Below are 26,525 nucleotides of genomic sequence, written 5' to 3'. Positions count from 1 at the left end.
GAGAGCAAATTATTGTATAGAGAGAAGAGTTAGTATGCCTTAAAGCTGAGATTTTCTGTCTAGCTGCAGATCATTAGGAAAACATTTTGGCAGAAGTTAGTGTTTCTTTTTTTCCTTTACATTTAAAAGAACATAAAGCCTAAGAAGCAGAAGGCATTCTTTAGCAACTGGGAAATAATGGTCATCCACATTGTTCGAATTTTGAGGCCTGTAAATAACATTTCTGATTTCAAATAATCTCCATAGCTTGTCAAGAAGGACTGTAAATACTAGTTCGCTTCTTTTTCCCCTCTTCCTTTTTAAAGAAAAGTATATGCCTGGTGATATTAAAAGATCTAACTTACCAATCAAATTACTGTCCAAAAATCTCATGTGAAACTGCAACATAGAGGAGTAAAATAGTGTAAAAGGGTAAAAAAAGATTATTTTACCCTCTCTGCATACCAAAGGTCAAAATAAAAAAAAATTACTACTGCAGATGTTTCTCAGAAAACAGAATTTTGAAGAGTACATGCCTCAAATTTTTTTTCTCCCAGTTGCTGACAGGAAAATACTAAAATCCAGCTTATCAACTAGCACAGGCAGATTTGCTGAATGCAGTATTCCAGTCTTTGCCAGAGAAAGGTGAGAAACTGAATTAGTCTGCTGTGCTAATAAAGCAGGAAGGATCTTGGAATTCCAAGAATTCAAAGTGTAACATCTAAATTATTATAAAATACCACAGGGTCAGATGAGATGATTTTCAAAGACATCGACTGGTCTCAGGATTACAAGTTTACTGTAAGAAGAAAAAAGAAATTAACATAGACAAAGTATCAACATTCAGATAGGCTTTAGAATTAACACATATAGAAGGATTTTACAAATAGTAATCAATTAGGAAAAAAAGAGATATTTCTTGTGCAGTATGTTCTTGAAATCCCTCTCATTAGCGTTCCAATTAGATCTAAAGAGAATTTAAATAAAAGATTGAAATCATTGAAGTCTCTTTGTTGCAAGTATTTTTGATGGCTACAGATTTAAAACATAGTTCAGAATAAAACATGCAGAGACATATTACAGTAAAAAAAATAATTATTTTATAAAACTACAGTATTCAGGCAACTGTGACAAGCACACTAGTGTGTTTATAAAGGTCTATGTTTATAAAGGTCTACATGAGTCCACAAAAACTAAGAGTTCATTTTCACCAAGGATCATTTTACAGCTATATCGGCTCAACTGAAAAAGGTGATTTTTTTTTTTTTAAATCTTGATCAAGGCCTTCTAGTTTGTCTGACTTAACAGGTTCATTTAAGTAATTAAGTGCTGTAACACCAGAAGAGTAAGAAACAGCTCCACTCTAAATAAAACGACGAAGAACAATCAAAATTGTGATTTTCACACTTATTTTTTTCCCCACAAACCCCTCAAATTTCTGCTATTTATTCCAGTTGCTCTATCTTGTTAATTGTAACTTAATTTACTAATTGTAATTAAAGTGGTGTAGGATTAAATCTGACTGTATCTTCTTTATTTGCAACAATGTTGAATTACAGTAAATGAGGTGCTTCATTGAAGTTCTATGCCCCTTTATGCTAGTTTGTGTATTGGTACAACAGCACTGTATGACTGATGAAAGGGAAAAAAAAAAATCCTCTACTGTCTCCATCTACTTTTGGTGAGACCTACTAGTTCAGGGATTAGTTTAAAAAAAATAAAGGAACATTCAAAAACATTTCATTGAGTCAAAACCAAGTTCTTGTGCATCTTTTTGTGCTCTTTTATGCTCATGAGATAACTGGTAATTACAAGGTGTCCATTCCATCTAAAAAAAATCCTCAAATAAATGTACAGTTTTTAAAAGTTATCCAAGTGCTGACAAGAATAGTAAGCTTAGTTGGTTTGGGGACCTCTTCAGAGTAGATGGTCAACCACAAAATCGGATGCATTAATTAGGTACAATCACACTACACTGTTCTCAGATCCTTATCTGGATAGTAATTTTTTATTCCTTTTCTAGTTAAAGAATAGCCTGTTTTTAGAGTGTGGTTTAGAACAGAAACCTATTTTAAGTGCCTGAAATTATACAAATACTTTTCAGTAGGTGCTTTTTCTATTTAAGAAATAGACCTGCTTAGACTTGTTTGTAAAATAAGTCCTATACACTTGTGTTTCGCTAATAACTAACTTGTATTTCTTCTGTGGGTTTTCTGATTTAAAATAAGTGAGTTTTAAGAGAAGAAAAAATACAAATAGCACTGGCCGTAAGTAATGCTTCAAAGAGGTGTTCTTGTTACTTTACTGTTTTGCAGAGAGACTGTAATATATTCTGAATTACTGAGTCCCATTACTTAAAGTATTTTTTATAGTTCAACCACATGTGGTTTACTAAAATACTGTCATCGAACTACATGTCAGATCACATCTTACTCAAGGCCTTTGGCATCTACCTGGAAAAGAAAATACCTTCTTTAATGTTTACCTTTTTTTCCATAGAAATTTTGAAAAGCTGCCTGGGGAAAATCAAGGTAACCTCGCTCACAGTGCTTCAGACTAGGAAAATCCATTTGCAGAACTGTTAAAAAAATACAATGATTTAGCTAATCACAGTGGAGGCATACTTGGGAATGCATTCAGAAGAATCAACTAAGTAAAGAAGGGAATGAAAGCAGGATGCTTGGTTTGTTGGTTCAAACAAGGAAGGATGCTGCTCCAGGTGACAGCAGATTTCACTGAAGGCTATGCTAATAAGGATCTGACTGAACTGAAAAGACAGGAATTGGCTAAGGTAGTAGCAAAAAAGGAAAGAGAGAGCAGAGCTAGACAAGGAATGCAAGGACAGAGCAAGCCAAAAAAGAAATCAAATCAAGAAAGTCATTTGATAATGACGGAAATCCAAACAGAATCCATTTAGACTGCAACCGGGACACCGTTCTCTTATACTGAATGGCACACAGATTAGTTTTGACTGAAACATCTCGGTTTCTTAAAATGAGAGTAAACAAAGCCATTCTGATCCAGGTGGTTTTCAATCATTCAGTGTCACATAGAAACAGCAGGGGACAAGATACATGCCAGTGAGAATTCCCTGACACATTTCGTTGATGGGAAGTTTGGGGGAGGGAAAGTGGTAAAAAGAATTTTAAGTTTCATTCCCTTACAGGTAGACCAGGGTGCAAACAGTTACTAAGAAATTAATCTTGCATGGATGCATTACCAGGCTGAATTCAAAACAAGCAGGCAAACTTGCAATACTGATTTTAAAATTACACAATACAGCTATTTCAGATGATTCATAAGAAGAATCTATGTAAAGAACACAATGAGTTGTCATTAGCTTGTGTTGATCAACTGCAGTGAAATGGCAGGTTTGAGCACCAGACAGACAAAGCATGCCACGCCACCACCTTAACGCAGCATGCACAGTCCTTGCCTGTGCTGTACCTATTCCGTAAGGCAACACACAGAACACTTCCACCTCCCGGACTGTCAATCAGATGTACTAGATTATTTTAAAAAGTAGAAAAGCTTGTATTTCTTTCAGTGATCTAAACCAGCTCCTTCAGAGCACTGGATAAAAACATTCTTAAAATATTTTATTTTGCCTGAAATTCAGTGTAAAAGGAAATCAATTTCCCAAGTACAATTCCTTATAGCAAGATTTAGAACTTACTGTAACAAGCATGGCAGTCAATTGTAAAATTTCAATGTGAAACTAAGACTATACAAAAATTTTAAGTGCATATTTTTGCAACAAGATATGCATACATATAAGGGCACAGGAACAAAAAACCCATAAACAAACAAAAAACAAAGACCACAAAACCCCACAAAAACCCAAAACAGGTTCCAGGTCTCAAAACGTCCTCAAGTAACTGAAAAGCACAGAACAAAAATTCTACAGCCAGAGCTCCTCTTTCCAGGATACTACTGTTACTACTACTTTCCTCCATTCCTATTTCGGAATTAAAAAAGGCAGACATATGTGTTATAGCAGTTCTCTCCCACCCACCCCCCAAAAAAACCAAAAATATGGCCTACAGAAAATAGACTGTTAACTGAAGTACTATCCCCTGCATCTATTTGATAAACAAGATAGTGGTTTTATTCTGCACTCATTAATGAGTTGATGGGGTAACAAAAATAAAATAAACCCCACAACTCTAATACTTAACAAATGTATTTTCTTTTGAAAATGGAAATAAAAACAAATCTTTCTGGTGAAAGACGTCCTTTACTGCGAAGGATCAGGCAGTTCCCCTTCCTAAAAGGAGAAACTTCAGACCTCACAGAACAGAATGCCCTGTTAGAAAGAGCCAATTAAGTATTTCTGTGGAGTAGGTACATTTTTAAATGATGAATATACCCTATAGTGTGAACTTAGTATCTGCCAAGTATTACTTTTGAAATGGAAAAATGTAATCATAGATACACAGGAATAAAAAAAAAAGGCATTAGTGTGTGTAGTCAAAGTTTTTAGAACAATACCTACCAAATATTCCACTCCACCTAATGTATTTTTCTAAATTACATTTCAGTACTGCATATATTTTTGTGGGATCGAATCTTCTTCTACAGTTGCACAGTGCAGGGATACAGAATAAATTCCTTACTGTTGGAATATTATTCTATTTCTCATTTGTCTTAAATCAGTTTAAATTAAGACGACATCCAAAAGCTTTTATGAAACAGAGTATACCTACCTGTGTGTTAATATAAATGAAACATCATTACATCGAGGTTTTTTATATTCAATACTATATTAGTATAAGTGATAGTGATTAGAGCTCCTTTTGTGAATATGGGGGTGGGGGTTGCCATTTGGAACGGTCTTTTTTCTTTTCTTTTTTTTTTCTTTTTTTTTTTTCATCATGAAGGACCATTGCCTTAGCTTTTTTGGTTATTGCTTTTTTTTTTTCTTTTTTCTTTTTTTTTTTTTTAAGACCATTCCATTTCTTTATTTTTTAACATCTTAAAGTCATAAGGACTTATATGCAAAGCAGTCATACACTTTATCATTAAAACCCATAGGTAAAATACGTACACAAATCCAACAAAAGGCTAGTACATAGTAAAGCCTAAGCATACTACTATGCAATATTATGAATACATAACTTCAGAGACTTCGGTTTAGTACTGTTATCTATTAATTTCTGAAAACATTCACAAAGATTTTAAATGCAAATTTTCATTCCGTATCTGGAATAGAACAAAAATTATCTATGTTATAACAACTTTTGGTCATTTGTGTTTGACCAATTCGGTAAATTACAAAGAACCCAAAGAATTCTGTAACTTTCTGTAGAACTATGTAATAAAAACATTGCATATGTTCCTAGTATGATGTCTTTAGCAATCATTTACTGAAATGTAACTCAAACATCAATCTCTCAAAACGTATAACCGACCAGCTGCTTTTTAGTCTATATCCGAATCCAACTTCATCACAAAACCCCTTTTAATACAAAGATGCAGAAGTACATTAGGTAATACTAATGCAACACAGGTGCAGTTCTAGCATTGTCATTGATCAGTTGAATCATCTTCTCCATGAACGAGATTCATTATCCTCCTCCTCTTCATCATCATCTTGAAGGAGCGAGTCATCCACCAAAGATTCTTCCTGAAACTTCAAGAGAAAAACATGATACCCTGTTGATCTTTAACATTTTCTGATGTAAAAGGCAAAATACAAATCCCTGATACTTGCGATTTAATAAAGAACGTTGATTTTTTTAATTGTAAATAGTAATGCTTTCCAAAAAGTATACTGCATGTATATGTATTTTATATATATATTAATAAAAGGCAAACAGAACACATTTTTTTCCCTTTTCAGTAGACTTCAAAATGGCCAGGACACATGCACCTCATACATAAATAGCTCTTCTGATTCTTCAGCATATCATTCATGCCGAAACTACAATGTTCCCATGAAACTTCTACAATGCTACACTGAAAACTAATGTTAGTGTTTGCATGTTCAGAATAACTACGCCTGTTTTCATCCAAGAGTTTAGTCCACACGTGCCACAGTATTAAAAAGGTTGAATCTGAGACATTTTGACAGCTTCATTAAGCTTAAAACCAATATTAAGATTTAAAAGATCAGGGCAGGGAGACAGGTATTTACAGAAATTTAGATAAAATATATTAATGTATTTTCAATTGCTTTCAGTAACAACATAGTAACTCGACAGACTTCACAAACCCTTGAACATTTCAGGTCAACAATTAGAGGCTTCAGAGAGGCAAAGTTACAAAACCAGAAAGATAAACAGTGAGTTGTTTTAATTTTTGTCCACATATAGACACAGGGGTGTATATATAAACCATCCCGTCTCAGAACTTTTTTGACAATTGCACCTATTAAAGCAATTTCTGCACTAAGAAAGGACTGAACACAGGGATGACCTCCCCTAGCAAAGTCTCCCAGCTGTTAAGTAACAGTTACGGTCTTCCTTGCTTATTCTTCTTGTCCCAGTAATTGTAGTTTTTTTGCTACAGAATTTCCAAATTCAACAGGAGGTGTGAAGGTTGATTTGTGAAGTTAGGGAGCCTTCTGGAGAGATGTGAGGCTCTAGGCTGAAGAAAGCCTAGAACTAAGCCTTCTCTCTTTCCAGGAGGCTGTTTTACAAGAGGCAGAAACTACTATCTTCATTAGTTTTGCCTATGGAAAGTGCATTTTAAAAAGCAGCACTGTCAACACCTGCCCTGTTTGGCAATGTATATGCTTGGGTACTCTGAGCCAGACCAAAACATAGAAACTTTCTGTGGACTTAGCCTCTTCCCCTGGTGTTTAGATGTCCAGCAGGCTAAAATACAACAGTGTTGTCAAAAATGAGGAGTCTTGGGCAGCACACAATGCAGACTTCTAAGGTGCACAAGGCTGAGTGGCAGACAGTATGGATGATCAAAAAGCCTGGAACAACTTCCATACAGGGGAACAACTGTAGGGACACTCTGGCCTGGAGAGAAAGTAACTGAGGGGAAGTACGACAGGAGTCCATGTCTCAGAAAAAGTGAAGAGAGAATTATGGTTTTCTTTTTGATGCAAGAGCAGAACACCAAAATTAAATATGCAGGTGGTAGGTGCCATATAAAGATACTTATTCTTGGTAGACATAGTTGAACAGTAACATTCCCTGCTGCAGGATATTATAGATGCGATTCAGATTCCAAAGAAACCAGACAAATTCCTAAAATAAACACCTATCAAGGGCTTTCAACTACGAAGCTACTACACTACTGAATCAGGAGTTTCCCCAAACTGCAAACCACAGGTGATTAAAAGCTTATCTTTAATTACATGTCTTCTACTCCGCCTAGACACCTCTTGTTGATTCAGTAGAGTGAACTCTTTTGTCAGGTGCCCAGGTGTGGAACTGTAAGGCATCTAGGAAGATTAGGTGTTTTTATTATTAAGTGGCTACTCACCAGAGATTTTCTATAGCATCCAAGTCCAAAAGACCTACCTCATATTTTCATAAGCAGACTAGGAGCCCTGTTTCATTATTAAGAATGTCACACAAGTCTTTGCCAGCTATCCCTCTTTAGTACAGTGTTCCTTAGCTAAACTAAAATGGTAGTTTAGCCATGGAAAAATGAAGGAAACCTTTTGATGAGTGCTAGAGCGCTCCGTCACGGATCGTGCCGGCACGGGAGCTGCTCGCCTTGGTGACTGACTGGTCATGCTACTTATTTAACTTCATTGTACAGCAGCTATTGTAAACATATGAAATGTTTCTATAAATACATTGGCAACAAAAGGAGGACTAAGGAGAATCCCCATCTTTTATTGGATGTGGGGGGGAAAACAGTGACAAAGGATGAGGAAAAGGCTGAGGTACCTAATGCCACGTTTGCCTCAATCTTTAATAAGACCAGCTGTCCTCCAGCCCCCCGAGTTGGATGAATGAAGCTCCCATAATCCATGGGGAAATGGTTAGTGACCTGCTGTACCACTTAGACACACACAAGTCTATGGGGGCAGATGGGATCCACCCAAGGGTACCAAGGGAGCTGGTGGAAGTGCTCACCAAGCCACTTTCCATCATTTATCAGCAGTCCTGGCTAACCGGGGAGGTCCCAGTTGACTGGAGGTTACCCAGTGTGACACCCATCTACAAGAAGAGCCAGAAGGAGGATCCAGGGAACTACAGGCCTGTCAGTCTGAAGTTGGTGCCAGGGAAGGTTATGGAGCAGATGTGACCTGCTTAGTGGATGAGGGAAAGGCCACAGATGTTGTCTACATGGACTTCAGTAAAGCCTTTGACACCATTTCCCACAGCATTCTCCTGGAGAAACTGGCTGCTCAGGGCTGGGATGGGTGTAAGCTTCGCTGGGTAAAAAACTGGCTGGATAGCCGGGCCCAAAGAGTTGTGGTGAATAGAGTTAAATCCAGTTGGCAGCCAGTCACAAGTGGTTTTTCCCAACGATCCCTTAATGATCCAGACGGGGGGATTGAGTGCACCCTCAGTAAGTTTGCAGATGACACCAAGTTGGGCAGGAGCGATGACCTGCATAAGTGTAGGAAGGTTCTACAGAGGGATCTGGACAGGCTGGATTGATGGGCTGAGGCCAACTGTATGAACTTCAACAAGGCGCAGTGCCAGGTCCTGCACACGGGTCACAACAACCCCAGGCAACGCTGCTACAGGCTTGGGGAAGAGTGGCTGGAAAGCAGACCAGCAGAAAAGAAACCAGGGCTGTTGGTCGACAGCCGACTGAATATGAGCCAGCAGTGTGCCCAGGTGGCCAAGAAGGCCAACAGCTTCCTGGCTTGTATCAGAAATATTGTGGCCAGCAGATGAGGGAAGTGATTGTCCCCCTGTACTCAGCACTGCCGAGGCCACACCTCAAGTCCTGTGTTCAGTTTTGGGTCCCTCACGACAAGAAAGACGTTGAGGTGCTGCAGCGTGTCCAGAGAAGGGTAAGAAAGCTGGTGAAGGGTCTAGAGCACAAGTCTTAGGAGGAGCAGTGGCTGAGGGAACTGGGGTTGTTTAGCCTGGAGAAAAGGAGGCTGAGGGGAGACCTTATCACTCTCTACAACTACCTGAAAGGAGGTTGTAGCCAGATGGGTGTTGGGTCTCTTCTCCCAAGCAACAAGCGACAGGTTGAGAGGAAAGGGCCTCAAGTTGTGCCAGGGGACATTTAGATTGGGTATTAGGACAACTTTCTTCAGTGAAAGGGTTGTCAATCACTGGCACAGGCTTCCCAAGGCAGTGGTTGTGTCGACATCCCTGGAGGTATTTAAAACATGTGTAGATGTGGTGCTTAGGGATATGGTTTAGTGGTGGACTTGGCAGTGCTAAGTTAAATGGTTGGACTTGATGATCTTAAAGGTCTTTTCCAACCTAAAGGATTCTATGATTCTATGAATTGTGGGCATATAGAAACTCAAGACATTTTAGATGCATAAAGAAGGTCTGACTGAAATTCAGGCCACTGACTATAAGAACCTACCCCACCTCCAACCTAATCATGCATAAGTACCAAATTTTAAACAATAAAACTACATGAATTTTCTTTTATGCAATTGGTTGAACTTCAGCACATGAAGTTCTTGAATTCATCCATCTGGGACTTGGGGATAGCAACATTATACTTCAAATACTAACTTAATTAAATGCTAGAAGCAATCCAAAGCCCACAGAAAGAATGACATTTAAATGCAAAATTTCTCAAGGATTATTGAAATCCCTCGTTTAAAGAAATTTGGTGAAGCTTAGGAGGACTAATTCAGTTGTAGAAAATTTAAATAAAATCCAATCTCATTTTACAAAGAAGATAGGAGAACTACATGTACTTGGCTTGTTTTGAAAATGGGAAAGGGTCAGAGGTAAGTACATCAGTCAGGTTAAATAAAAAAAAAAGTCTGTAAATATCGGGCCAAGTAAGAATCTAGTAACACTATTAAAAAGTAGGTAAACTGATATTTTTCTATTACACAGTTGCTATTGCAAAGATTTCAGCAAGCATGCAAAAGCATGAACAGCTAGCGTTTTTGATCCAAGATCAACTCCTATACATTTTCTGCAAGAATAATTAGCCAAGGAATGACTGCAGAAACAGTCGTAGAATCATAGAATGGTTTGGGTTGGAAGGGACCTCAAAGATCATCTAGTTCCAACTCCCCTGCCATGGGCAGGGACATCCTCCACTAGAACAGGTTGCCCAAAGCCCCATCCAACCCGGCCTTCAACATTTCCAGGGAGAGTGCAACCACAGCCTCTCTGGGCAACCTGTTCCAGTGCCTCACCACTCTAACAGGGAAGAATTTCTTTCTTTCTCGCATCTAATCTAAATCGACCCTCCTTCAGCTTAAACCCATTACCCCTTGTCCTGTCACTACACTCCCTGATAAAAAGACCCTCTCCAGCTTTCTTGTAGGCCCCTTCAGGTGTTGGAAGGCTGCTACAAGGTTTCCCTGGAAGGGAGCTATAAGGTCTGCCCAGAGCCTTGTCTTCTTCAGGCTGAACAACCCCAACTCTCTCAGCCTGTCCTCATAGGAGAGGTGCTCCAGCCCTCCAATCATCTTCGTGTCCCTCCTCTGGACTCACTCCAACAGCTCCATGTCTTTCTTGTACTGGGGACTCCGGAGCTGGATGCAGTACTCCAGGTGGGATCCAGAGACAAATAAAACCAGTTAAACTACTGAACAAAATCAAATCTCAAGAAAAGTGTGAGAAAATAAATGGTCATAAAAAAAATCTACAATAAAGCTAAACATTCAAATAATTATTTCTTAATAACAAAAAGCCCCGTTTAATCCCTCTTTTTACTTAAATTCTGAAAATCTGTAATGTTCTACATGAATCCATCAATTTATGAATTACAGAAAACAGTCTCATGCAGTCTTTTCCCTGAGCTTCCTTTCCATACCTGGTGACTCCCTGTTAAGGAGAACAACCATCACGTAAAATACATGCAACCTGCCATCACAAACACTTCTCAGCTGACAAGATGTCGTCAAGCATCTAGGCCCAAGGCCTTTGTAAATCTGTCCTTTCCCTTTGCCAGGGCAGCCAGCCCATGTAGCTTGTTGCTATCCTCATTCCCTTTCCACCACTAGCTATACCCCAGAGGTTCCCTCCTACACTCAGTGTCTTCAGGTGGGGTTAAAAGATGAATCTCACTGTAGTTCACCTACCAGTGAATCTGTACTTTCCTTCATTTACTCCACTGAAGTGTTTGCATATCCCTCCACGCCTTTCCTTCACTAGGCAAAATGGAGTGGTCTCAGTGAAGTAGTTACCCAATGAGACCTCTCCATGAGATAGACTCCTTGCAGCAACAAACATTGCTGTTCATCTTCATGGGCAATACATCCCTAGGAAGAAGTGACAAATCTAAGATGCTCGGAAGACTCCCCAACGTAGCTTCTTGTTCACTCACAGCTCATTACTATCTGACAATACCTGAGGTTTACATATACAAGGAAAGTAATATTTAGTAAGTCAGAATGCCTAATATGAATACACAGTGGTGGAGTTAGTCTACTCTAACTGTCTTCAGCTGACATGCTAAAAAGAAATTAGCATTTTTGGAGACAGAAAGCAAACAAACTGGCTTTCTTAAAATGCAAAAAAACTAACTGAATTTGGTTATACCAAAACAATCTTGTGAAGTTGCTTCTATGGTAGGTCTGCAAAAATATCATACGGAAAAGGTACAGACAAAATACTACCACTGAGTACGTCAAAGCGTACTTCTACTTCAGCTATCCTATGACAATTATGTATATACAGTTAACTGACAGTAAATTAATTAGGAAAAAGATTGCTTGACTTCTTCCCCAATGGAATTTATTTTTCAGAATTCACGAACATCAGTATTTTGAGTGTAATGAGTGAAATACATCAAGAGATGTTGCCCCACTATTCCTACATTAACAAATTAAGGTTATTGGGACAAGGCTTTAATATCTTTCATGCACCACGATCAAGGCTAACATTCAACAAGGGTACTTCAGATGTCTGAATGAACTTAGTAAATGCTCTAAATTACTCCTTTACCTATATCCTCCAAGCCACATGTCTCTACAAAGGAAAATCAGAATCTGAAATTTGATCCTCTAAGAAATTAGTGCCTAAAGTAGATGGTACAAAACTCCATGTTTTGGACAAAATCCTCAATCTCTCTCATGCAAGTTCAAACCAGCCCCTCCTATTTTCCAGATATATGGTCTAGTATTTTTTGCTGTGTAAGAAATGAAACATTTCTGCAAGGAAAAGTAAAGTACCTGGACTTTCAACAGCCTACAAAACACGAAATGTATTTATAAATAAATCCAATTTCTGACATCAAAACATGAGATAGATTTAAAAATAGAAGTATGAATCAACAGATCACTTTCTTTTGAAAAAGCTACATTATTTCATCTTAAAAAAAAAAAAAACAACAAAAAAGAAAAAAGTAAGCTTACTTCTTCTTCATCAGGTTCAGCTTCTTCTGTTTCAACAGCTGACATACTAGCAACAGGCTTGTTCCATGCCAACTTTAACTCTTGTCCTTTAAAACGAGATCCATGAATTGCAGCCTAAAACAAGTTTAAAAGTTTTAGCTATATAATTCTTTGTCAGGAGAAAAATTAACTTCAGTAATACTTAACTGCCAGAAATAAACCAACAGCCTGGTTTTTCAAAAGAAAATACAAGCTGTAATATGTTCATACTGAATTACTGTTAATAGGTTAAATCAAAACTTCATTCACTGCACACAGAATTTACACATCCTTTCAGGAAAATGATCAAAATATATTCAGAAGAAAATAAGCTTTGAAAACCATAAAGCATTTGGTGATATGGGTAACATGCTCAACCAACACCTTCCTGGTTTTTAATATTATCTTCATGGGTTCTTCACCTTTCAAAGACGGATCCAAAACTGTTAATGCATGACTTACTGTAAGAAGAAAACCATCCCACGAATACAAATGATTTAATATATTTAAAAAAACCCAAACAAACCAAACAACTAAAAAAGCCCCTCTGTGATTACAACTTAATCTACTAGAAAATGTTCCACTTCCTGTAAAGCCGTTGTAATTGAAATGTGAAAATTTTTAACTTATGGGATATTCATACCTTTCTAAGTACCAGCTGCATTAAGTGGCTGCTTTGGAAATAGTATGTTCAAATTAAAGTAACATGAATGAGCATAAATCAGCGTTAGCAACATTCCGAAATAACCGTCATGGTCACAAAAGATTTATAGTACAATCTGAAAGCACAGCATAATGTGAAATGTAGAAACAATTACATGTTAAATGACATCTGAACATGAATTCTGTGATATTAAAGTCCCCAGGTATAAATTTTAAATCTGTACATATAAATTTATGATAAATTTAAAAGATTCTATGCTTATTAAAATGCAGCTCAGGAGCTTTTTGTCCATGGTCTCATCACAATGTCACACAACTAGAATTTTTAAAAGTACTTATACGTGACATTTAGGTCCAGAAACAACTTGTAATCTTTGGAAGAAATTACTACTACATAAAAATGCAACATTTTACAACAGGGAATCCTCCTGTTCCTTCCAGGCTAGAACATATATGGTCATAAAGCTTAGGCCTATTTTTATTTAGGAAGGTAAAATATTAGCTGCATTTACATCACAATTGGCCTCAACAGAAGTTTTTAATGATTACCCTCTACAACTTCTCCAATTGCCAGTCTTAAAGTCTGCTTTAGTAGTAAACACAGAAATTCCAGTAGAAATACATTTAATATATAAGAATATCTTAAGGAAAATACAGATTTTACTGTATTTGATCAAACACAGTTTTCATAAAATTCTAATTAAAAAATGAAGTTACAATTAGACGCAAAGTTATTCAACAATTAAAAGTTTTAACGCTAACTAGAACGTGGACATCTCGCATATGAATCATGAACCCTCATCCAGCTGAAATATCCCCACTTTCTGGAGCATATTCTGAACTTCACCTTGAATACAGCTTGAAAACTCCACCTATTCTATTTGAGAGTGATCTAGAAAAGACATACTGCTTTTCAAATGCAATGAAATGCATGGTAAATAAAAAGACAGAAAAAAAAAGAAAAAATAAATAAAAGAAGTATATAATGTTGACCTCGACCTTTCCACCAAACATATCTATCTTCTCCTCCCTGCCCACCTTTCTTCGTTCTCTGCACTATCTTCTTTTTCAGGTGCTTCCTATTTCTACATTTCTATGTTTGAGTCTAAAATATTACTAGCTTCTTGGGTACAGAAATTCAGCTAAGGCTGAAATGATTCTCCATGCCAATTTTTAGGCAAAACAAATTATAACAGTAAAAACTGTATTTTGCTGATAAAGAAGTAACTGTAGTAAGATACTTTCAAGGTCCTTGTTGTGAATCATACTCCACCTGGCAGAAGTAAAGACTTTATTCGGACAGTCCAAAAAACCAGATTATTGTTCTAGGTTACCTATTTTTATTTTCAGGAAAGCAGAAGTTCCTCTCAATACTGAGAATATTTCTTATGTAAACGACAACGTCAAAGAATATGAAGTTGCAAAACAAAGTACGCTATGTCAGGAAGCACTAAAACTAAAATTCCAACCTTAATTCAGTTCACTTGTAAGTATACCGATTAGATAGCTTTTATCTGCAACCAGGTATTTCTTATTCTCCACAGAACTTTTGTTCACTGTTGAACTGTGTTCCTTCAATACAGTTGTACAGTACTGTTTTTCCCTATCAGTCAGCATATGACTATGTAACATTAATTACACTTCTTTTTTTACAGAATAATTACAATCCCCTTACAGTTAGTGCTCATTATTGCTGGATCTAAGAGCTTCACAAACAAAATTTTTATGGTTCCGCAAAACATCTCTGGCACATGCATCAAATTGTTTCTCGAAATATGTAACCATAATGATACTGTAAGTGTTCAAAACAATTGTCAATGGCTTAATTTGTATTGTAAATATCAGTATTTCTGTCAATCAGGTCACTAGTGTCTCAAGATAAAGCATACAAAAATAGAAGAGTCTGGCCAGGTATGAAAATTGTGTTCAAGTAAACTCCACAGATAAGTTTTGTGCAAAATCAAAAACCTTATGCAAAATATAAATACAAAATGAAAACTTTCCATACAACCATACCGTGTATGAATCCATTCTTTCTGGAGTCCCTATTATTTTCAGGATACTCCTTTCCAACAGTGATGCAAGGATTTTAAAGAAAACAAATTCATTTGCAGAACAACTGTGGTCGTTATTTTGCACAGGTTCACATACTGCCTACAGCATGGACTAAATAAGGCAGGAGTCCCACTGAGCCAAACATATAAAGTGCTAATGATCCATATGTAAGGATGCAGTATTACAGCATACCTCAACTCTGGATTTTAGTCTCTAAAAGCTACTTCTACAATTCTATACTTCTGTCATTTCCTACATTTCTAAGCAACATGCTAAAAAAGGAAATAAAAAAAAGAAGATAAAAAAGAAAATCCCATCACATCAAATCACATTTACATTATCACAGCTTTTCAGGCAAAGGTAAATCCAACTGATCCCAAACAAAACATATAGGCTCACTCTGCAGGATGTCAGTGAGATTTCAGGCTGAATGTGAGAGTACCAAGTCTTCAGGTGAAAACAACTGACAATTAAATAAACCAAGACATCCAGCTATTAATTCCCAAGTGATTCTTGTAATTTCTCTCTTATATCCTGTACCTGAGTTTGCTATAAAGATCCTCATTTCCTAAGGATTTCAGTCATATGCTCTTCTAACAGATTTGTTTAATCTAGAATTAAACTTCTGTGTCAGACTTCTTTTAAAATGTTTTAAAATAATTCACAGTATTAAGTTTAATGAAATATACAAGTATAATGCAACTACAAAGTAGCTGAATGTTGCAGAATATTTTCAACAAAGACTATACTCACAGCTTCAGCTTCTGCTCTTGTCTTAAAGGTAATCACCGCATGGAGAGAAGAGTCGTCTATCTGGCAATCTTCAATTTCACCATATTGCTTTTAATAAACAAATAAGAAAAAAAGCTTAGTGAAATAGTTCTCCAGCTCTAAAACTGCTGTCCTAAATCAAATGCCCTCAAAAATCATACAAAATTAGAATAGTGTACCTTTCACAGCCTTAATGCCAATCAGAATACTTGGCTTTGCAAGGAATACCGTTACTTTTACTTGCATTGCTAAAACACAGAAATTCTGTGGTCTCTGGATTTCCTGATTTTAAGCATACAGGTATGAAGTAAAATTATGACAGAAAAAGAGGTGGTTCAGCTTCAATACTTCTCTCTTAATCAGAAACAAGGGGTCTTGAGATGATTCCATTAGTCTATTATGAAATTCTTCCATAAAAAGATTTATTAGACACAGAGACTGTAGAAAAAGTTTCAAAACTTAACTTGATTTCAGCATCTTAAGAACCTGACACATCTATTCCTGTAAAAGTCTCTATGGTATTGCTATTTTTAATGCTGCCATCACGGTAAGCTGCAATACCCAACATATCTGTACAGGTGGAGTGCACTGCTGATGCACAGACAGCTGTGATATCATATCACAGAAACAGACATACAGCTCAGTGCATTTCCATGGAATTTGGAGCAAGTTTAAAGACAGCAAATGCATAGCCTGCAAAATGAAATAACTAACATTTCTTCTCAGTGTTACACAACTAACACTGAGAATAGAATTGTATTTGTTGACACTAAGCTTTTTTTGGTTAATATTTTTGTTTGTTAAAGATAGTAAGTTTCATGCTCCCTACAATAAAACCAAAATATAAGAAAATGCTAAGTTCTGAGCAAATTTATGACCATAAACTGACACCACACAGCCAGCTTTTAACAGTGGCAGATTGTCTGTCTTCATTTTTATATACTTTACATAACTATCTAAGTTAAGTACATAATGAAATAAAAAATACAAAAGGGGACCAGCAAAATTTACTTTAGCAATATTCATGAGGTAGACTAAATCACAGTATCCTGCTATAGATTAAAAAGAAGGTTTTTAATTATACTCATCATTGAACTCGACTCAGAAACATCCTATGGTTGACCAAGTGGATTGAATTGCTTCATTTTGAAGTTTTATGTTCTTAGTTTTACAATGAAAATTTGTAAAGTCATTGCTTAAATGTTCAATCATAAACTCTATAGAAAGTACTTTTGTTCCCCTTAAATACACACACACATATGTATAAGTACGTATAAATGTTCAGTCTGTCATTCATCTCTATAGGAAGTAATTTTGTACCTTTATGGGTATGAAAGTTCCCTTTTTGTTCCCCTATATAGGTATGATGCATTGTATTTAAGGGGAACAAAATATATATGTACATTTATGTATAGGGGGTGTGTGTGTGTATATATATATAGTGCCTGGAAACACGACACCTTAAAAAAAAACCCAGTGTAATAATGGTGGGGTTTTTTGTTATGGGTTTTTATAAATTTATGTTGATTTCTCACTTTACTATATTTGCACATAAAAATTTGCTAAAAATTCTGTATGTCAATTTATCATTTCTTAGAGTAAAACCAGAAAAAATGTAGAAAAAGCTCTGACTTCTTAAACTTAGAGATGAATAGACAGAAACCTTTGGATGCCTTGCCAAGATCTGCATATAGTTGCGCAATTGTCACCTTCATTCTTAAATTCAGAAAGTTAGGCAAAAGCACTGTTAAGATACTTCAATAAAGATAAACAGACTTCGAGTACCAAAAGTTTGGCACTGAATCAGTCTCTGTTCTCACCATCCCTTCAGTTATTTTATCATTCTATACCTAAAAATTTGTAACTATATGTCCTGACCAAATAAATATTGTAAGTCATTACTTCATATTCTCAATTTCCTTTTTTATTAGGAAAAAACACAAGCTTTGTAAATGCTATGTGGTTGCAGTTATAACTAGTTGAATCAATGGTGTCATTTCTCTGTGTTACCATTTTCTGATGTTATCCTCTTTTTTCCATCAACAGGTGTATCATGTTAAAGATTCATTCCTAAATAGTATTTCCAGATGAATTGAATCAAGAGAAAACAAGTCATTCAATAGAACAATGTCATCCAAAGAATAGAAAAAGTGAAATTGCCACATACCGCAAAATGAGGAAGAAGATCTTCTCTATCACTTTCTGTAAATGCAGAGATTTCTAATGCCCTAGGTCGATGATCCAAAACTGCATGCACAGGAACTCCTCTGCCTCTACCCCGGCCTCGTATTCCTCTACCTCTGCTACGTGATGCACCCCGACCTCTTGCATGAACCCCTCTACCACGAACTGAAGAAAGAATCCCTCGTTTGGCAGCCTAAGATGTTTATACATAACATATTGATGTATTAAAATTCATAATCTAAATATTTAGACAAAATTAACAAACACATATTCTGATGTTTCCTAAAAACACATCCCCAAGCAAGCCTCAGAAAGAGCAGCTTACAGGTCTTAAAATAACAAAAGGTGAACATGTTAATAACATTAAAAAGCTAATACTGTTAACTATTACCAGATCAAAAATAGGATGGAAATAGGAAAAAAGAACCAGGTTATTAAAAACAGATATCAAAAGAGCCCTTATCTGTGAGGAAAATTCCTCATAGGACACATGAACTGCAGTACAACATCTGAAATTTCATTAACAAATTTTCTTGATATGGTGACTAACTACTTTGTTTGGTTTTTTTATCTCTTGTCTCTGAAAGCCCAGCCAGGATTTTTATTCTGACTAGAATTAATTCAGCATAATAGCTTTTGGCCACAGAATTGTGAGGTATGAAACAGAGGCTCCAACAAGCACCTCCAAGGACAAAGTATTCGCTAAAAAATTGGCTCTCCGTACTCATTACTTTCCATTCTAACAATACCTGTGTAACCCTTCTACTGAACTGGCGTGCACTCTCCAAGAAAAGTCAAAAGGCCAATGACAGTATCTCTGACAGCCATTTAAAAAGTAATTCACAAAAGTTGTTTTAAGTTTCAAAAAAACACTTTCAAGGATTTAATTTCAATGTTTATAACAAGAAAAAAAATCTTTTAAAATCCAAATAGATCCAATGTAGGAATGGAATGTTAAATGAAATCACCATAACAATATTTTTAACGTATCCTACAGTGTTTACAACTCAAATACTGATAGCACTGCTTTAATAGATGCTAGTGATATCACGCATGAGGAGATCAACCTGTAATGGCTTTATTCATGAAATTATTCAGATAATTTTACAATTAGTATATAATTCAGGTTTTATTTCTTGTAAAGAGAATGCTGCGGGGTTTTTTAAAAAACACATTTTTAAATTGTTAAATTAATACTCCAGAAAGTTAAAGATTATGCTGACTCAACAATCAAGGTGCATACTGTTCAGGTTTTCTCAGGGTAAAATCAGGGCCGCTTGGAACAGAACAGCAGGTTATGAGCCACAGAAGCAACACATGAATATTGTGGGAGTTAAACTCACAAGGGCAATGTGCGAATAAAAGTTTTTCTAAAGAATTTGTAAGAAAACTGAAGAATCAAACAAACACCAAGGGGAAAAAAACCCTATCCCTCTATTAAATTATACAAGGGATGCATTTCATGCTGTTCCTTGAAACATACTGGTGTGCTTTACTAATAACCCTGTTTTTCTCCATCTACTTTGATCAGTATTTTCTAAAGGCCTCAGAATATTCATTTTACTAGCAAAGATGATTCTCCATTAAGAGCTACAATTTTTTTTTTCCCAACTTGAAATACAGACAGACTCAATGAGAGATGGAGTAGGATTACCACTCAACTACAGTATAACTTTATCTTGAATGAGCATCTACTTTTCTACTGCTATTTTACAGATCATTCAATTCATGTAATTTCTAAAATGTATGATTTATAAATAAGCTTTCAGTACACCTACACAATATTATTCACCATCAAAATATATATTGTTAACACAAGCTTTTATGCCCTCTCTATTCAATTGGTTTGGCTTACTAACAAACCTATTTTCACAACTACCAAAGCTGCATAACAACTTAGTTTTAAAATAAGATTTTAATGCAACTTAGCCGTACGTATGTGCACTGTGTTCATATGCAGTTATACATAAGACATGACCAAACTTCATTAAGACAAGAGGGATTTAAGCGACACAGCAGCCTGCTTAACAGTAAAAAGAGATAAGATTATCATGCAATTAAGTAGATATTACACAATCATATAGGCAAGACAATGCAATATAACAGAGAAGAGCACCCACAGCACTCCGAATTTCTCAAAATAAGACACAGACATGAAGAATCTTGCACAGCCTTCTGCATTTTTTTAAAAAGCAAGTACTTAAGAGAAAGCATGTTTCTATACATTGAACACTTCTTGAAACATTGCATTTGCTTTTGGTAAGTCCTCCTTCTCTTGAAACCAATGCTGTAATAATATTACTTTTGGCACTTCAACCTTTTTGGTTAGTCTCATTAAGAGGACGCTAATACTTAAGAATAAAAGATCAAAGCAGCGTTTTTTAACTCTTCTGTATCAAAACCACCACCACCACCTACAAGCAAACATTTAAAAACACTTCATGCTCCCAAGGAAGTATTACTACTGCAAATCTATAAAAATTGATGTCATCTAAATAGTTACAGAGTTTAAACAGATTAGCAATCAAAATTAAAGACAAGACTGTATTTCTCTACCTCAGTGGAATTCAGAAACTGATGTTTTTAAAATATTATTGCCAAATGCCTCTATCTACATGCAACTTAATATTGCACTCTGGAGAAAATAGGTTATGATACAATACACAAGCTAATAAACATATATGAAAATATTTGATTAAAAGTTAATTGCTACAAAAGAAGAGACAAACATACTTCCAGCTGTAGCTCTGTATATTTTCGTCTTAATTCAGTAACTTCCTCCCCAGCTTGCATCTTCTTGTATAAATCCAGTTCAGTATCTAGTAACTCTTTCTGCATCTAAGAAATTGTTAGGTAAATTATTAGTTCCACAATTCACATTCTCTACTGAGGAAACAATTTTCTGAAAAAAACCAAGAATCTATTGCTACACTCCTATCAGCAGGCTGTTTTGGAAATACACAGCCACTTAAAGATTGGCCAGCACTGGCCTCCAGGTAAGGTAGAAGTCTGCCACAGCACCTCTATCTGGAAAACAGATTCCTAGAAACTCTAAGGAAAGGGAATTTGTAAACTAGAAGCTGTAGTGCATTTTTACACTTAAAGTTCTGGCTTATTAATTCAGATCACAGCTGTAACTTTGCAGGTATACTGTGCTTACTATGCTAGCTTTCCACCTTCAAAAAAACCCCAAGCACAAGCTTAGGAGCTTTCTTGGCAAGATAAAACTTCAACATGTAGTAGTATGTTTCTGAGCTTGGTGATGTCAAACCTTTTAGACTACCACACAGCCAAAGCCAGTGGAAGTTTTTCTAAACTAGAGATACACAAAATAGAAATGCAACATTATATGGTAGTGATGATGAGATAAAAAGAGATTCTACCAAAAAAAAAAAAGCAGTAAAATTATGAATGAATACAAAATCTATAATCAGTAATGAGAAAAAGCATCTAAGTTCAGCATAATTCCATAATGCAAAAAGCACAAATGGTAGTTCTGTTCACACCACAGCAGAAAAAACACAGTAACAAGACCTCTGCTAACAAAAGGTTGGTCTCTGATGCACCCGGAGTTGCCTTCCAGCACACAGTAATAAAAAAAATTATTAGAAAGTTCAAAAATATGTATGAAACTGAAAGGTGTCTCTGAACCCAAATTTAGGCATGTTCACTGCAAACACTGAGGTGCAGGTGCTGGGTACGGGTGCAGGAAAGGGTTTCACGTGACCATGAAAATTTTATTTGAAGTTCTGTTCCAAATTGGAAGCTTTCTTTTTTCTCTTATTCTGGGTTTGGGGTTTTTTTGGTGGTTTTTGTTTGTTTGTTTTTTAATGGAAAAGACAGCAGCCAAATGTTCCAGTGACATCACAAATGAAGGATAAAATTATAGATGATTGTGAAACAGTTTTACATTTACACCGTTGATTCAAAACCACAGCATGTAATGTATTCAAAGGCTGGTTGTCAAGAGATGAAGGTTTCGCAGTTGTGACAGTTGGAAACCAAGCATCACCACTGAATGATAAAGAAGGGGTTTTTTTGTTTCTTTGTTTTTTCCTGGAAGCTTTAAAAGAAAAAGAGCTGGATTATTCAACTGGCAACTTCAACCTGAACCCCTTTCAGCCCCATTTTCTGATTATCTACAGCAACCACAGAAAAGAATCCATTATCTCCTGTAAAATGGTTTTCAAAATTGGAAACAGTGTTTCTCTCAAATCCCACTGTGTTGCAACACATCAATGACATTGCAATACAACCACTTCTGAAGTTTAATAATGACCAGCAGTTAGAACTCACAAAGCAGCCAGTGACACTGAAGTCGTAAAGAAAGTCTCTAGATTTTGAATTTTATTTCTAGTGCTCTTAATGAAGACTTCTCTTTTACAAAGCTGTGCCAGGTCTCAAGAAGAAAACACCTCCTTCAAGATACACCAAGAGGCAGCAAAGGTTTCTATACTCAGAGTGGGAGAGTATTTTGTAATCTGCATGAACTGGAACAAGACAAAAATAAGTAAAGATAATGACACACTCACATGGGCCTCATCTCTTCAAGTTTGAAGTTTCTTCTGAGCTGCCCAGGTTTTAAACACTAAGAAAATGCAAAGGAACCTAGAGCAAAGTCTTTCAGAAAGTTGTCAAAGTTGTAAATTTTAACTGAAGGCTCTGTTAATTCCTCACTTTTGCAAAGGTCAAATGGGACTGATTGTTTTCTCTCTTTCAAATGTTAACAAAACAATGCTCACAGATAATGCACAATCTGAGAGGAAAGCTATCAATAAAATCAACTTTTCTACAGTTTGGTTATTTTGTCTGTTATGAAATGGGTTTGCCTAAAATGTTTCTTCACTTTCCATATTACAAAGGAAATGGAAAACCAAATTAAAAATTTCATTAAAACTGTAATTGAAATTAGCATATCACCTCACTTTACTAAGTAAAAACAACAATCAGACAAGGAAGTGGTGGACCAGGTTGCCAAGCAAAGGGTGATGTGGGCAGAAGAAATCTCAAGATCAACAAAACTGGGTTGAAGGGGGACCATCTCAAACATACACACACCAATACACATAAATGAGGGAGGGCCTACAGAACAGTATCACAGGGGAAAATCTCATCTCTTTTCTGGGAAATCAGTGCCTCTCTGAAGAGCCTGTACAGTAATGCACACAACATGCAAAACGAGGAGGAGAAATTAAGATATCTGTGTGTAGTTACAGGGCTACAGTCTCACTGAGACTACAGTAACATTGTAGGAAAACTCACACGACTAGAGTGCTGCAGTGGACGGACGTGGTCTCTCACAGAAGGACGAGCCACGATGACAATGAGCAGGAGTTGCCCTTTACGTGACTGCAGTAGGAATGCACGGAGCTCTACTGGGGACAGATGATGAGCCAGTCAAAAGTTTGAGTCAGGATTAAGATGGCAGACCAACATGGGTGACGTTGCAGTGGGTGTTACACTGCCTGATCAGGTAAAAGAAGTAGATGAGGCCTTCCTCAGACAATTGGAAGAAGCCTCCTGTTGGGCTTGGATATCTGCTGGAAAGGCAAGATGATTTTCAAGAATCACATCCTCCAAGTTCCAGAGTGTGTAGGAATTAGAGCAAAGGTGACAGAAGGCCTACCTGGATGAACAAGGAGCTCCTAACAACTTAAACACAAAAACAAGGTATACAAGAGGTGGAAGCTGGATCAGATCACAGAAGGAGTATAGAGAAACTGTCTGAGCATGTGGGCACTGGTTTGGAAAGCCAAAGTCTACCTAGAATTGAATCTGGCAAGGGGGGGTGAGGAACAAGAAGAAAGGCTTCTGCAGGTCTATGAGCAGCAAGAGGAATACTGTGCTGTGAAAAACACGGGCTGACGACTGAATGTGGAAGGGGACCTAGCAATAAAGGACACAGGAGCAGCTGAGGTACTCAATACCTCTTACACCTTAGCCTTTACTGGAAAGGCCTGCCTTCAGCAGTCCCAGATCCTGAGACCAGTGGAAAAGCCTGAAACAAGGTTCTCTCTGTTGGAAGAGAATCAAGTTAGGAAATACTCAAACAAACTGGACATACAAAAATACCTGGGACCCAACAGGATGCAACCATAAGTACTGAGAGAGCCTGCTGATGTCATTGCAAAGCCAATCTAAATTATCTTTGGAAGGTCATGGCATTTGGGGGCGGTTCCTTGAGACTGATATAAAGTGAATGTCACTCCAATCTTCAAGAAGGATAAGGAGATCAGGAGAACTACATGCTAGTCACCCTCATCACAATCCCAGGGAGGACGAAGGAGTAAATAATCTGGAAAACATTTCCAAGCATACTAAGAACAAGAAGGTGATTGGGAAAAGGGAAGGAGAAATCATGCTTGACCTTAACAGCCATCTACAATGACATGACTGGCTTGGTGGACAAGAGCAGAGTAGTGGAAGTTGTCTATCTTGAGTTCAGTAAGGCTTTCAACACAACATCCTCACAGCCAAAAGGATGAAGTGCTGATTACATAGGTAGACAGCAAGATTGACTGAAAACTGGCTGAATTGCTGGGTTCAAAGGATTCTGATCAGTGGCAGAAGGTCTAGCTGGAGACCAGTCACTAGTGGTGTACCCTAGCAGTCACTGTTTATAACATCTTCATTAGTGACCTGGATGGTAAGACAGAGTGTGACCTCAGCAAGTTTGCGGACAATACAAAATTCGGAGGAGTGGCTGCTATACCAGTTGGTTGAGGTTTCATTCAGAAGGATCGTGATATGCTGGAGAAATGGGGCAGAAGGAACCTCCTGCATTTCAACAATGGGAAATGCCAAGTCCTGCACCTAGGAAAGAATAACCCCAGCCACCAGGTTGGGGGCTGCCCAGCTGAAGAGGACCTGAGGCATCCTGGTAGCACAGAAGTTGAACACGGGTAAGCAGTGTGTCCTTGCGGCAAAGGCGGCGAACAGCCTCATGGGCTGCACCAGGAACACTGCCACCAGCAGGTCAAGGGAGGTGATCCTTCTCCTCTACTCTGCAGTGGCAAGGCCACATATGGAGTGCTGTGTCCAGTTCCAGGCTGCCCAGCACAAGGGAGACGCACTGGAGAGAGTCCGGCAAAAAGCTACGAAGATGATTTAGGGACTGGAGCATCTACTATATGAGCAGAGGCTGACAGAGCTGCGACTGTTTGACTTCTGGATGAAAAGGGGAGGGGGGACATAGGACCTTATCCATGTGTGAGAATTGCACATAAGAGGTTAAAACCACTGGTGTCCACTTATCTCTTATGCAAACATTGTGGATGGAGATCCACAAAGTTGGTATGAGAAGCAGCCAAAGGAGGGAGTCTCATGGTGGCAAGGCAGCCCTGTTTTGGCTAAAGAATGCGGAATAAACAGATGGTTTCTACACAGAATCTTGAAGGCCACCGTGCCCAGAGTGAGACCTTTTGCTTCATTATCCATGAAATGAATATTAAAGTTGATAACCCTAAATATGATAACGAGCTTAAAGAAGTACACGCTAAATATACGTGACTATAGTACTTGACTCTCCATCCAAATCACGTTAAACATCACCCCAGGGAGGGGAACAGCTAAGATTGGGGTATAAAGGATATTGAGGAAGTCACCCCCGTGGGGGTGGGAAGAGCAGAGACTGAAGACCCCGAAGAGGCAGTTGACGGGCTGTACTCCTTTTCCTCCACCCAAGACATGGATGCCTTCTTGGTAAGCATTGCGACTTCACCTTTTTGGCGAAGAATACCCAGGATAGTATTTTGCTAGCATTATAATCGTACATTAGCACTATTGCAGTAAGTGCATTTATCAATGGCAATTCTGACTCTGTATCTGTTGTTTTAATAAACTTTCTGTTTCAACTCAGTGACAGTCCTTTAGGGGGCTCTGACAGGCAAACATTGACTCTGATATGTGGCTATATATAATCCTTTAGACATAAACTACTGACCACATCTGGGACTAGGACTGAATCTAGCCACACCTAGGCTCCTCTCTGAGAAGGAGTTTAGAAAGCAAAGGGGTCCTTTCTGAACCTCACGACTCAATGGGAGGGCCTCCATCAGCCACATATCGCTTGTACCCTTTATGTGACACCAGGTGTATAAACACACAGTGTAGATGAGTAAAGAAGACATCCAGACTCTTCTTAGTGGCACCTGGTGATGGAACAAGACGATTCCCAGAGATCCCTTCCAATCTCAATCATTTTGAGCAATTTTGTGTTATCGGACTATTTTCTTGTCTGCTCTGAGAGTTTATCAGACCACTCTCAGGGTAAAATAACTGTTGTGGGTTAAAACACTGAATTTATGATTTTCTAGTCAAGAATTTACCAAGCAACTTGCTTCTTCATTTCTATGGAGCTGGGTTCTTTCCCTTGCATGTGACAAAACCCACAATCAATCGTTATTCTTGGATTAAAACTGTTACA

General features: G+C 37.4%; 1 protein-coding gene across 6 annotated transcripts in view; it reads right to left on the bottom strand.

Moving 5' to 3' along the window:
* Window positions 1-5,304: 5,304 nt before the first annotated feature.
* The window catches only part of RBM26 (RNA binding motif protein 26), a 60,400-nt gene continuing 39,179 nt past the window's right edge, over window positions 5,305-26,525 (bottom strand). For all 6 annotated transcript variants that reach the window (XM_075741592.1, XM_075741621.1, XM_075741609.1 and 3 more), the window contains 5 exons: window positions 20,834-20,938; window positions 18,084-18,293; window positions 15,899-15,985; window positions 12,410-12,523; window positions 5,305-5,611 (listed from right to left, as the gene is read on the bottom strand). In XM_075741592.1, the coding sequence (XP_075597707.1) occupies window positions 5,522-5,611; window positions 12,410-12,523; window positions 15,899-15,985; window positions 18,084-18,293; window positions 20,834-20,938 (606 nt within the window). In that variant the 3' untranslated portion in view covers window positions 5,305-5,521. The remainder of the gene's footprint in view (window positions 5,612-12,409; window positions 12,524-15,898; window positions 15,986-18,083; window positions 18,294-20,833; window positions 20,939-26,525) is intronic.

The sequence above is a fragment of the Balearica regulorum genome, chromosome 1, assembly GCF_011004875.1.
Source record: "Balearica regulorum gibbericeps isolate bBalReg1 chromosome 1, bBalReg1.pri, whole genome shotgun sequence".
NCBI lineage: Eukaryota > Metazoa > Chordata > Aves > Gruiformes > Gruidae > Balearica > Balearica regulorum.
The sequence above is the reverse complement of the archived record's forward strand: the minus strand, read 5'-3'. Positions and strand labels throughout refer to the sequence as shown.